General features: G+C 37.9%; 1 protein-coding gene across 1 annotated transcript; it reads right to left on the bottom strand.

The window, feature by feature from the left end:
- Positions 1-166: 166 nt before the first annotated feature.
- On the bottom strand, positions 167-9,897 carry LOC145896162 (CUGBP Elav-like family member 3-B). The gene is made up of 16 exons (XM_082985036.1): positions 9,713-9,897; positions 9,082-9,203; positions 8,925-9,011; positions 8,711-8,863; positions 6,251-6,333; positions 5,187-5,235; positions 4,955-5,060; positions 4,634-4,736; positions 4,309-4,452; positions 4,005-4,107; positions 3,087-3,317; positions 2,796-2,855; positions 2,590-2,724; positions 2,375-2,518; positions 2,081-2,227; positions 167-1,138 (listed from the first exon to the last, which is right to left on the bottom strand). Exons 2-15 carry the CDS (start codon positions 9,200-9,202, stop codon positions 2,100-2,102), a joined length of 1,647 nt encoding a protein of 548 aa, XP_082841162.1. The 5' UTR covers position 9,203; positions 9,713-9,897; the 3' UTR covers positions 167-1,138; positions 2,081-2,099.
- Between the last annotated feature and the right edge of the window lie 3,985 nt (positions 9,898-13,882).

Genomic DNA, 13,882 nt, shown 5'->3' with positions numbered 1-13,882 from the left:
TCTTGCACCGACCTAATTTGCACAAATCATTTCAAAACCTTGAAGAGAAAAGCCAAAGCTAAGATGCTGTTAATCATGTCAAGTAAACGTTTCGAACCTATACTCAGTACCACTACATTTCAAAACCAACACACAAAAATCACAGTTTTGTAATTATATTTAGCTGATATGTACAAAGTGTGGCGAGCACCTTTTGTGCAACAATGCCACAGTTTCGGTGATTGCATCGGGAGTTCCCGAAATATAGCAGCGACCTTCAAAATACCCCCAAGCGGTTGGGGTTTCTGAAAAAATGGCAATAAATAAAACGGAAAAATGAAGCACCGATTTGGTAAACGTCTTACTGCACGAGAGGAAGGAATTGCAGTCGTTGCAACCAACAAATTAACAGCAGCCCGGGGTAAAATCGACGCGTTGCAGAAAAACAATGGAATACACAGTGCGGAAAGGGCGTGGGAATGTGTACACGATGTTTTTTTGAAGATATAAAGTAAAAACTTCGGTCGACATGGATACTTGCAATTAGAACAGAATTGGCGAAACATAATAGGAATCACATTTACATAAATCGTGCCGTTTACATTTCATATTGAAGGTCATTAGTTCAACACACACAAAAAAAGATTCGTGATCACAAAATTCATCGGCGTATTGACAACAAACAGTAAGAGCGCAACCGTAATCTACATAAAAATGTGAGTGTGTAGTACCTTGGGTCTGTTACGCAAAAAGTACGTTTTGAGTCAACACCTGACACAAATGCTTGTGTTATAAAGCTTGGTCACAGTTTCAGATCGCGTAGTTAGTGTCAGCAATGGTTTCAACCATCATCACGCGTGGGCAAGCCGCAGGGAACGTAGTTAAAATCACACATAGGAAATAAAAAGCGAGATATGTACAAGTACGCTGGACTGCACTGTAATAAAAACTTCTTTGCACTTTTTCAAGGTGGTCGAGACAACAAATACTGAACTGTTGGTCATCCATCAATCGTTACCACAAGAAATGACGAACAGACAAGAGTGAAGTTGTTGATTGCACATTGTGTCCCCTTTGTGGTCTGGCGGTCACTAGGTGGGTGTAGTGAGCCGGGATATGATTGTATGTACACACAATGTAGGTATAGACAGCTGACAAACTGAAACAAATAGAGAAAAGTTATATTAGACTGGTATTTTATTTTAGGGTAGTGTTTTATGTTGAACATATCTGCTCGCCAAAAAACGAGGTTGCAATTGTCCACCTGACATGGTTTGTAAAATTGTTGATTCATTTTTACCAGAATTCCTTATTTAAAGACTTGCGTTATTTTTAGACAAAAAACGTGACCCTAAAGACAAGTCAAAAATTATTTTTTGAAACAAGTCTTATTTTTTCAATAGTATTCCTTTAACACTCAAGAGGAAAAATTAAATCGGACAAGTGTTACACAAAACTTCAACAAATATATTCACCACATCTTTTCTTAGACATACCCATAGTATATGACAACAACAAAAAATATTATTTAGAATCGTGATCATATAAAAAACAAATTGATTTCAACAAACAACAAAGAACAAGTAATTTTGTTTGACAGGACACGAAATTATGTAACCATCTTATTGCACATATATTAATTGTGCAAAACAAACACACATAACAATGTCTCCACAACAGGTCCACCAGAATTAAATTTGTCCAGATGTTTTGCAAACAAGTGCATGGACACGCATTCGTCTAATTGTAATTAACACCTGACAACGATGCTTGTACATACACTACAACATAACACAGGTTTAAACCTTTTGAGGTAAGTTCCAACGATTTTGTAAAAAACTGTGCCCAGCCGAATGCGGCTTTATTCGGCACGACCTATGCTGCACAGATGAAACATGGCGTCAGTTTACTGGATATGAAGCTGTATTTTCGTAAGGTTTGGAAAGTATTTTTGAATTGTGTTCATTTTTAATCTTAACCCAATATGTGGTTTTTGGTCACAAACAATATCTTCGTAAGTTTTGGGGAAATTTCTCCAAGTTTGCATATGATTACATTAACTAAAAATCACCCCAAAAGAAAACGGATTTAGTGTTCTTACCAAACACGGTGAAAACGTTTTAGTATGGTCTGCTTTGCTCTTTGGGGCGTTTCAGTTGAACTTTAAGCCGTTTCATCCCAATCTGGAAACCGTTCATTGTTTGAATTGCCGCTTGTGAGCTGATGGCATTATCGAAGCTCACAAAACCTGGAAACAAAGTATTATTTTCTTTAGATATTTTTAATGGCATAGCTTTCATATCTACTCGGAACAACAAGGCCAGAGTGTTGGTTTGTTACGTTTAACATAAACAATACGTAAATTTGAACTGAAACGCTAGACAAATTAACTCACCAAAGCATTTGCTTTGATTTGTTGCGCGGTCGATAAAGACCTTTGCCGAAATGACGTTGCCGAATGGCTGGAATACGTTTCGTAAATCGGCATCAGTGAAGTCTTGCGGCAGATGGTAAATAAACAAGTTACAACCTTCCGGCCCTGTTCCATATTAGGTCAATAGTTAAAACAACTTCACTATATTATAGCTGTACTGTGCTGTGGTTGATTACCTTCTTTTTGAGGTTGGTGGGGACCACCGGTCAAAGCAGGGGCAGCTTGAGCTGTAGGCAGAACGGGTGTGGCAGCCGGCGCCACTGCTTGGGCGTATTGAGTAGTTCCGTACGATTGTGCCGGAACGTATACAACTGTACATAAAATCATGCTAGTTAGTCGTGTTATCGAATCATGAAGTTGATTTCCTGGATATTTGTTGTACCTGTGTATGGTTGAGATTGAGGGTATTGTTGAGATAGCTCCACGATAGGGGGTGTTTGAGCTAAAAAGGATTGGTTCGTTTTTTATCAACAAAAATAAAATCGCAAAAAGGAACGGATAGTTGAAACACGTACGCAACGCCCAAAGTAATGATTTCTCGTGGCGTTAATGAAAATATACAATTATGGGCATAGATAAACACAATAAGCAGAGGCAAGCGGTTGATGAGCTACAGTAACGAAGCAGATGCAGAATAAGACATATAGCAAGCAATAGTGAATACCACACTTACACATGGGGTTAGTGGCATGCCCATTCACACTTTGTGCCACTCCACATTGCGACTGGCTACCTGGGAAGGTCTGGGCCTGGTACATTGCCTCTTGAGCTGACCCGACCACAGACGCCGATGACGTAGGCTGAACGACACTAACCGCCGTTAGGGGCGCGACGGGGCTTTGTGGGGTGCTGGGAATGCCTGACAGTTGAGTAGCGTGTTGATTTGTCAGCCCTGTATGCAACACTGCAACAAACAACATGAATGTTTTAAACGTTATAGAAGTGTGTAAAATCTACTATTTCCGAAAGTTACACGCAACAATGCTTGCAACGTTATTTATACAACACGATTATTGTAATTCTGAATTGGTGGACCCCTACTTAAAATTTACCTAAGGTCCTCGAGGTGAGCTAAGTTGTACAATATCTTAAGTATCGGAATGCATTTAGCATGATAATTACAGGAAATATTAAAAACCGAAATTTGTTTAAAAATGAACAAAAAACAACTGAATGAGAAACCAGCAGAAAAAGAACCAAACATTCGTAAATTTGAATGTTAAGGCTGCTATGGTACTTATTCATGGATCCCCTACCATCCCAGGTTGGAAACCACTATTCTAAAAAAATGCTATTTGAGACTCTTGGCCCATCGCCACTATTCAAAACAGTGTGTTTCACAAATATAATGTTTCCGTTGCAGGCATATTGTAATTTAATAGTCTGTTCCTCTGGCACAATAAAAACGTAACTTTATTGACCGACGTTTCGCCTGTTATCCAACAAGGCTTCCTCAGGGTAGTGTGTTTCGACTGCATTGCCATTATTATGCTTCACAACGAGTTTAGATTAAAAACAAAAAGTAGCGCCCATTAAAACTATCCTGCTTACATACAATACAGGAATCTCAATAATGAAAGCAAAGTGTTACCTGTTTGTGACGGCAAGACAGCTGCAGCCGGAGTAAGGCCGTTTATGGTTGGTTGAGGAGTGGCAAGCGAGTTCCATCCTGCAGCTGCTGCTGGGATGACGGTCTGTTAAAAATTCATGAATTTAAAGGTCGGGTGTTACAACACGACGTCACCCAGACTTGAGTGAACAAAATCAGAAGAAGAGGCTTTTTCTAATTAAATTGGAGACGGGTTGGCAAAATAACCTTTTTTCAAGCTTACCAGTAAACCCTGATTGTACAACGATTTTAATTTCAATTAAAAACTTAGTGCCTGGAGTATTACTTGTGGGTAGGGGAGACTGTATGTTCCAACTTGGAGTGGCACCGGATTAACGAGTCCGTAAGTTTGTGCCATTTGTTGCATTCGGCGAATCGCGCGTTCCTTATCCGTATCAGCAAACTTCACCACCAGACTCGAAGATGCGCCCTACAAAACAAACATAATTAGTCTACGAATCGACTAAAAGATTCCATATTATTTAAGCAGAAAACTCAAGAGACGTGCAAATCCTGCTAGTGGTGCTAAAGGTCACGAAACCTCATGCCCTGTTAGGGAACTTTAATTGTCAATTTAAACTTTAGATTGTTCTTCGGGGATAAATACTTACAGGCATGGTTTGGCTTCCGTGAAGGGCATCGATAGCAGCTTTTGCTTCTTGATTTGAAGAAAGTTTCACAAAGGCACAACCCTTGCTTTGACCTTCTGGAGTTCTATAGCAGAAATATGAATAGGTAAACTACTAATTTCAGAACAAATGTAGAGCGATTTTTACCTGGTAAGTATTATTTTTACCAAATTTTGCAACAAACCCTTGTACAGAAAGTAAACAAAACGATAAACTTTATTGATGATTAGCAGAACTTTATGGATGTTGGTAATTTTCATTACATATGTTGTATGAGACCAACTAGTTTTCCTCCTCGCTAACCTTAATATTGTGCACTCTTCTATATTCCCGAAGGGTTCAAACAGGATTTGAACATCTTCCTCCGTCTGACGTTTACCCAACATTCCAATGAAGAGCTTGCGATCTTCTAACAAAACAAAACCAACCAACGTATTAGGGTCAGGTAGGCGACCATTGATGACAATAGAACAATTTTACACTGGACAAAACGTTTCCTTTGATATTTCGTAAATTGGCACAAAAAATAACTTACCTCCTTTGTTGACCGTATCAGCAGGCTTTACTTGCAAAGGGTGGTTCATCTAAATAAATAACAAAGTTTAAGGGATTGTTTCACTACAAATACTCCAGGTAGTAACTTGCGATGAAACCAAAGTTAAGATTCAGGTCATACCTCTTGACAATAAAAGACTTGCGGTAAAACCATTCGTAATCCGTGATAAAACTAACTCTGCAAAACTAACTCGACAGACTGAGACAAACTTTCGTGGCAGTAGTTTACAAACGACAACTAACTGCTTTGGTGCTGCACGCAGTAAAAGCGGGGCGGGTTGTCTATCGATCTGCAAGGCGGCAGGGGAAAGACATTTCAAATATTCATGAGCAACGGATATTGATCGGCAATTATTTTTGAGTGATTAAACGACGGCTGCAGCACGACGTTGTAAGACTCTTCGCGCAGCTGGTCCTTACATGTGCATTAAGGCTGGAGTCAAGGAGTGCAGGAGATGTTGGAGGAGCGAGAGAGCAACAGGCGCGATTCTGGAAATGCTCGTGAATTATTGAACACTGTGTGCCGATGGGTTTGTACGCAGTCGGGAACCTCCAGCTTACGTCATTGCGATCAACATGAAATATATATCCCATTTTTATTTCCCTTTAAATTTGCTGACAAGTGTACGTTGTACGAACTAAGTTTGTGAAGGCAGACGTGCATACATATATAGCGAACTGATCAATACGAAGTATTTGGTTATTGATCAACTTTACATTTAAATGACTGCAAAAGGAATGGGGATGGTATATATTTTATACCAAAACGAATTCAACTAATGAATCACTAAACATAAAACACTATGTCGCACGGTGGCGCTTTAAGCACGCCAAGAGAACAAACACCGAGTGGCGCCAGAGGGCTACAACCAAGTTTACCACGAAATATGTAATACCCACCAAACGAAATTATCTTTAGACAAACGAAATACATTTGTTAACAGCAACTCTTGAAAAAGAAAATATTTTAAAAATACAAACACTTTTAAACAAAAAAATGTATTGCTGGAACATTTCGATCAAAATATATTAAATTATACATACCCCAGGTAATGTTTTTCGTTCATGTAGTGCATTTTGAGCATTTAAAGCAGAAATCCTCTTGACAAAAGTGAGAAATGCACAACCTGCGCACAAAATTCGAGGTTACTTAAATAAATAGAAACGCAGCTGCGCCCTCGATTGCTCTAGATGTAATTAAGCAATATATGTATATATATATAGTGTGTGTGTTCGGAACCGGGTCATATTTCTAACATTAAGAATAACATTTACATATTATAACAGCCAAGTTTTCTGTTCACGATACCACCCACATCTAATACTCAAAATCAATAGAAGACAACAAATTGTGACATGACTGTGTTGGTGCTTCACACTATAATCACCATTACTATGTCTTCATGTCGTTCGGTGAAATAATGCAGTGCGTTTATACAACAGTAATCCTGTTACCATGGACAGACGAGGTCATTACCCTTGGATAGTTGTACGAGTTCAGTGACACGAATACATTGGGCTGCATTAGAGCGTTGCTAATTAGAAGATAGTCATTGTGACCTATTAACCGCACGGTTCGAAAAATCAGAGCTATTGAAAAGAATTTCCGCGTGAAGATTGAATGCATTGGCCTGGTTACCCGACATAAGCGTAATCAATTGTTCTATACACAAAGCGGATTGAACCGAGATATTGGGTCGTTGGCAACCGAGAACGGCAACCTATTGTAAGTTAATCGCAAAAACAGGCATTTTGCTACGTTATCTCACACGAGGTATATTTTAAGGCAAACAAATTTGCTCTTAAACATAACTTTCAACACAAACAACAACGATTATACGTTAAAAACGATGGAAAAGACTGAATGTAGCTTCATTTTATATGTGTCAACATGTTGGCGTTTACTCGTGCTTATCTTGGAAGAATTTTCTTGTTTTTTAGACGTGTTTTAAGCATAGAAAGCAAAGCCAATCGTGCATAAGCAGGGCCGACATATTTAAAAAATGATTTTCATGCAAATCTTAGATCGGTATGAACAAATAAGGACTGCATAGCACCCCTATACGTACGAATACCCTTAACTTTTTTTGAGAAATTTTGGTCAATTCTAATTTTGAAAGTATTACTTGACTAACTTAACACGTAATGCAAATAAAAAATAAGATCGAATTTTATCAGATTTTACAATGATAAAATGATGACGCCTTTGCGGCAAATTATATCTTTCTATTAAATCCCAATTGTACTTTCAAATTTTTTTTTATATTTTCCAGTGAATAAATAGTGATGGGAAAATTTTCAGTGATTGGAACTGTCGGTTTGCTGTTTTGTCATCCGAAGAATTGACACATATATAATATATATCTTCACAAAAATGTGATAAATTTTCCATACCACTACCAGGTCATAGTTACCGCGCATATATTAATTATTGATGGAATTTATAACTTGGGTCGGGCGATCAGGCATTACATGTTCTTGGTGTGTTATTCTTCGCGGTTGGCTGAGCAACGAAGAAAGGCAATAAAACAGGAGTTCTGACCATACACGAAATTAGTGGATTCCTCGGGCTTACAAGTTTGGTCTCGTGGGAGATTTTCGGGCATTCGTTGGTTATTAGCGGTGACAGTAAGGAATTAGTGCCAACTGGCATATGTAGTCCAAGCATTCGTATTATCGAACACCATCTGCGCCTCGCAACACGCAACATAAACAAACAACAAGCGGCCATCTGCCCTTCCCCAACGTCCATTACACGAACGGTCAACCACATGTCGCCTGAATGGCTAACTACAGAACACCTGGTTTGTGTTCCGAGTAACACATAAGTGTGGCTGACGGAATTTTCTTGTTTGTTTGGTCGCTATAGCATTTGAAAAGTCGTAAACGAAAAAGTTATTATTATTACTTCATTCAAACAACTAGTTGCGCACTGACAAAACAATCGCACATGTTTTGGTTTCTAAAACTACAGGTACAAATGTCAAGACAAATGTACAAGGACACCAGAAGTTGCGTGTCACTGTGATCGGCGGCAATGACACATACGGACAAATGGGGAAGGGACGGGAAATCAATGAATTCATTGTGTGTCAGCTCGAGAACACCCACCCCTAAACCAGACCATGAAAATCCATGGAAATAGCGACGAAAAGGGCGACGCTCACACAAGGAACAGATGTCCCTTGGTCCTCAAAAATCGATGGGTAATTATCTCCCACCAATCAAACGCGTTTATTGATCAGTGCCTACGTCAATGGAAACGCTTTAACATTTATAGTATATTCTTTGACCAAAGGTTTTTTGTAATCCCACATATGCAATTATGAAGTGTTTTAATGGCTTTTACCAGCTTCCATACACATTAGATAAGTGAAACACATTTTGTCAGAACCAAAGAAACCACTTTCTAATTGCTTTAGAGGTCAATTCATGGTAAGCTCATAAAAGACCTCTAATGGGTGGCAATCATGAAACACTGTGTACATCAATAAGCTAATTTACCTTTGTGCATCCCTGTGTATTTGTCTCTAAGTACAGACAATTCATAAATTTCTCCAAATGATGCAAAAAGCTGTCGCAGTTCTTTCTCTTCCCAGTTTTTCGGAACTTGACCAATAAAAAGCTTAACTGCATCATCTTCTTTTTCTATTGAATCTTTAGTGGTAAAGAATCTGATAAGTCTGGCTTTATTACTTGGAAAATTAAATACACAAACCTTTCATCACAGGAAATGACAAACTGCTTAGAGTATTCATGCCACAGTGTGCGGGCTGGACTGCTGGAAATTGTGCATGAGGCATACCTGCATATAACAAAAAAAACAGTGTACTTTCTGCAGTAGATGGCTACAGTTCCCAAGTCGGTTGATTTACCATGCCCATTGAAGCTAGATTCCAGTGTCTGATGATGCATGGTCAAGGGCACTGCACCATTTATAATGGGGGAAATTGTTGGCTGTATAAACTGTGTTGTTCCATGTACAGCCATAGCCATTCTACAACAAAAGTTGATCATGAATCATGAAATCTACAACTAAGATCGTGACAGAAAAAGAAATGGTATGTAAAATTAGCGTACATATTGCATGATAACCCTCTGACATTACAGTTTAGTTCGAGAGAAGGGAAGTAGTAGTTAATCAAGACATTTACGCAGTGCGGGGAACAGCTATTTTGGCAGCAGGAAACAGCCTAATCCTATAGAACAATGAAAAAGCAATACATCATACACAACAGATGTCCTGTATCAGGCATCAAGTTAAAATATAACATTTTAAATTTTCTATTTAAACACAAACAGTCAATTGGCAAAGTATAATACATTATGATGCTGCACATGTTAAAATTGTAGAAACATCAGATTCAATTTAAAATCAACAAGTATTCATTGATATAATCATATCATTACATGTGATAATACAATTTCTCATGTAGTTTACTTTGAAATTGAAAGATGTAATAGAACAGAAGACTATTATTTCTGCACATACAAACGTGTTCTTACCTGCTGTCTCAAAATGTATGTTTGCAAAATTCCACTTTCACGGCTTCAACAGCAACAATTCCTCTGCTTTACAAGTTGTATCTAAAGTGTGCAAAGTTGTTCTTTGCGGCTTTGTTTACTTTGTAAGATGCCCAAAACACGTATAGCTGCTGCAACTGTAGTGCCCAACAGACCGAACGTGCGGCTTATATATCAGCAAGCAAATCCATTCTCCAGCGTAGAGCAGCTGGCAACTGGAAAGAGCTCCAAGGAAAAAAGGAAAGCAGCATGATTCTCATTAGACTTCCAAGCGAATAGCGGGATATATGTAAACCAACAATTACCTCTCATTACGTGGTTTTGTGTGCTGCTCTATTGTTTGAAACGATTATCGACGCGTGCAGTCATTGCAAAGCTTGAGCAAGAAAGCACGTGCTGTGCTCATGTAAATAATTAAATCCAAATACAACGGGGCTCGCCGTGCGAAACTTGATGTGCTTCGCTTAGTGCTTCGCTATTAGGATACGTGGGTTCTGAGGCGCTTCATGTGTAGTTTTCTGCAAAAAGTTGGCCCGCTTTTGGTAAATCAGCCTTTTTGACAAGTTTTGTAATAAAATTGACAACCCATCGCACATTTGCTGATTTGTTGTATTTTGTTGATTGCTCGATAGCAACTATTCTTTTGACTATTCCTGCCAATGTGGACTGTTCGTGAATAATTTTTTGTCTAAAATGGATCCATACAGTTGAAAGTAACAGTCCAGACAATTATTGTCACTGTAAAAACGCTCTTAAACAATTAAGGTACATGTCCGCGGACACGACCACCTTTCACGGACAAAGGTTAAAAATCACGACTCTTCATCTGTGCAGTAACTCACAACAACCCATGGGTGTAAATTAAGCTACTCATAACCCATGTGCACTTTCCGAGAAAATGGGCAACACACTAAATTTAACCAAAATCCCAACTAAACCCAACGATATGCCTCATTTTGCAAACGAAAGACGCCAAAGTTGTCTTAATGAATAAAGACATACTTGCTTGTGTTTCTTATATCAAAAATATGGCCGTATTGCCAAACATTAGTCGAAATCATCATTGGCCTATCCAAGAATACGTAGCTGAACATACATTCAACCAAATAATTACTGCATTTGATCTATAACATCTGTACCTAATGTAAACTTACGCATACAAATTGAAAATCTTGGTTTTACTGATAAATTGACTTTTCCGATTATAATTTTCTAAACAGACATGATTTAATTTTTGACTTTATGTTAACGAGTGATGGAGACATAAAGCTTTAGTAAAAACGTTTTAACAGTACCTAATTGTGACGTTAAATACCTTGTCCGAGGCATTCCTGTCCTCTACTACACAAGACAAAAAGAGGGGTCTTATAACAAAAAAATCAAGTCGATATCAATTTGGAACAATTTTGTTTAACTTTTATTTGTGACTTGAGTTTGATAGTGAGTTGATTTCTTTGTTCCTTCCACGTACTCAGTTTCACAACAATCGGACCAGTAACTAACCCCCCTTCTTTTCAGATAGTTCAGATAGATAAGCAACTCAAGACCAGCAAACATTCTTTCGGGCACGGAAACATGGTCGGATTAGTGGCGGGTCTTCAGAAATCTAGGATGTTAGATTATTGTAATGTTTTTGTGTAACGCTGAAGATTATCCCGTTACCATTACAGACACCGGGAAAACCCACAGAACTGTAAAATATCAGCAAAAAGACTGATGCGAAAAAAAACATTCCCCAAGAATTCCTTCCTTCCAATTTGGATGAATTTTTGCGGAGACAAAAAAGGCCAAAATTACATTATTTGTTTTAAAAATCGTCCCAAAATTCGTCAATTAAACTGTAAACACAAATTGAGGTAACAAGTTTAAACTCGTGCAGGTGACGATGTTACCAGATAAAAGCTTTAGCGTCTTTGGCGGTAAACAACACAAAAAATTGAAAATTGTACATAACCATGAATACTTCGGAGAAACTTGAAATTGTACGCCAACTCAAAGGGGTATGTACCTAAAAATCCAAGCGTCAACATACCTAAAAATCTAAGCGATAACCAAATATTAACCCCCTTTTTTCATCGACAACAAAATTATGTCTTCGACGTAATAATTACATTTGAATTCGGTTTTAATCAGTTCTTAATAATTTCAAAAAGAGCCTTCCTTGGCAATCGAACTCATTCTTAACAAAACCCACCAAGCGTTTTTTTTTAAAAATATTCAACGCCGTCAATTTTAAGTTTCTGCGATGTTATGCTTAGAAGAGTATTACGCCAAAAAAAACATGTACTTACTTACCAGGGTTTTGAGCCGGGATGTAAGACATCAGCGAAACAGAAGAGCAGATTTAGATTGCTGTTATAAATTATTATAAAAATTTGAACCCCAAATTGCGTCACAACGAAGGTGGGGTCAAGTTATGACGTCACACCAAAAATTACGTCACTAACCGAAGATATGCAACGACGAAGTTTCTCGCCTACACGCACATACGCAGTTCTCTTGCAGGCGGAAAATACTACTACACCGGGTCACAAAGTTTTTTCCAAACTTGATCCACATATAAACATGTGTAAAACAGAAATCTGTGCGAATTTTAATGATTAGGCGTGAACAGGGCCACAGCCTGTTATTTTTGTTTATAAATTTGACTTGAAATACCACACGAAATCGTAGCGTTAACATTCGCACAGATTTCTATGTTACATAGGCTTATATGTGGATCAAGTTTGGAAAAAACTTTGTGACCCGGTGTAAAAGTATCTTCCCTTGCAGGCATCGCAAGGTTGACAAAAGGCACAACAGCAACGAAGAAATACATTTTTACGCTTTATTGATTATGTAATAAAACAAATCTCTGAGAAACTTGAAATTGGGTACGATCAACCACAAGGGTGTGCAAACCAATATATGAAAAAATATAACCTGATGTTAACGCGCTTTAGTGCCGTTGGTGGCAAACAAGTCCCAAAGTATACAACCATAGTATACTCTTATGATACAACCGTACATAACAATGAAGGAGTCACACAAACTTGAAATTTGGTACAGACAACCACAAGGATGTCTATACCAACCTACCAAAAGTTAACCCGATACACTTTATTTACCCTCTTTTAATTGACGACAAACTTGTGGATATGAAGTATGTCTGTGGCGCTATAAGTTCAAGCCTTTACGAGAGGTTACCATCGACCGAGATGGATATAATTGATAGTGTTCGGCTAGAAGAGTTAATGGGCACTATAAGTTTAAATTTACCGCTTTGTTGGAAAGAAATTTGATTAATATAAATTTCTTGTCATATTAGAATATGTACATGTTGATGTATCTCGTAATTTAATTATTCATTTCCTTCTTTTTTTGTTATGTATTCGTCATTATATTATAGTGTCTAACTTTGTTGCGTCTATTCGTTTCTATCTGCGTAGCGTAGTTTGATTTATTTTGTATAGCGTAGGCCTAGTTTATTTTTTGTTAATTATGTCAGATATCCTTTATTTGCGCTAGTTTCTTGTGTCTCTTTATTAATCGCTGGGCACCTCTCAATCGTCCTGAAAAAAATAGAGCTTTCCAAAGATGCTACTATAGATTGTTTAAGATTCGTGTTTTTTACGCTATTTCAAACCTAATATGGCGATCAAAGTCTTCATGGTTAGTTTAGTTATTCATTTCGCGTGGCGGAGAAAATAACCCACGTTTAATTTGATCCAAGCAGGACTCTGTTTCCGCAGGTCATCTCCATCTGATTTTTAGTCAACATGTTAAAAATTTCAAGTCCTTTGATGGCAAACACAACAAATGACCGCCGTGTATCCACATGTTACAGAGGGCACGATCTATGCGTTATCACGTTTCTCGATAACTTGTTGAAAATTTCAAGTCATTTGAAGGCAAACCCAAAAATTAATACTTAAACTTAGTTTATTACAACGGATACCTGGGTGTATTAAGCAAATTTTTGGTAAACTGCCTGTAAACTTATACATATCAGTATTTACAGTGTAGTGAAAGTGCCGTATTTGGCCAAACCAGAAGTTGAAACTATAACCTTATTTGATAACATCAAATTCATTGTAAGGTCGTTGATAATGACCTTTGTTTCGCAATAGCTCGTACACTTTTTCTAATTCTTTTAATGAAATAGCGAGCAAC

The sequence above is a fragment of the Ascidia mentula genome, chromosome 3 (assembly GCF_947561715.1).
Source record: "Ascidia mentula chromosome 3, kaAscMent1.1, whole genome shotgun sequence".
NCBI classification, from domain to species: Eukaryota; Metazoa; Chordata; class Ascidiacea; order Phlebobranchia; family Ascidiidae; genus Ascidia; species Ascidia mentula.
Note: the sequence above shows the minus strand (reverse complement) of the source record. Positions and strands in the feature narration are given on the sequence as shown.

Bases quoted from the DNA above. Each gene is read 5' to 3' on its own strand.
- LOC145896162 (XM_082985036.1), bottom strand. From the start codon at position 9,202: ATGGCTATGGCTGTACATGGAACAACACAGTTTATACAGCCAACAATT. The intron at 6,334-8,710 runs GTAAATTAGCTT...TTTTGTGCGCAG, and splicing joins ATACACAGGGATGCACAAAG to GTTGTGCATTTCTCACTTTT. The intron at 4,108-4,308 runs GTAATACTCCAG...AATTTTTAACAG, and splicing joins ACAGTCTCCCCTACCCACAA to ACCGTCATCCCAGCAGCAGC.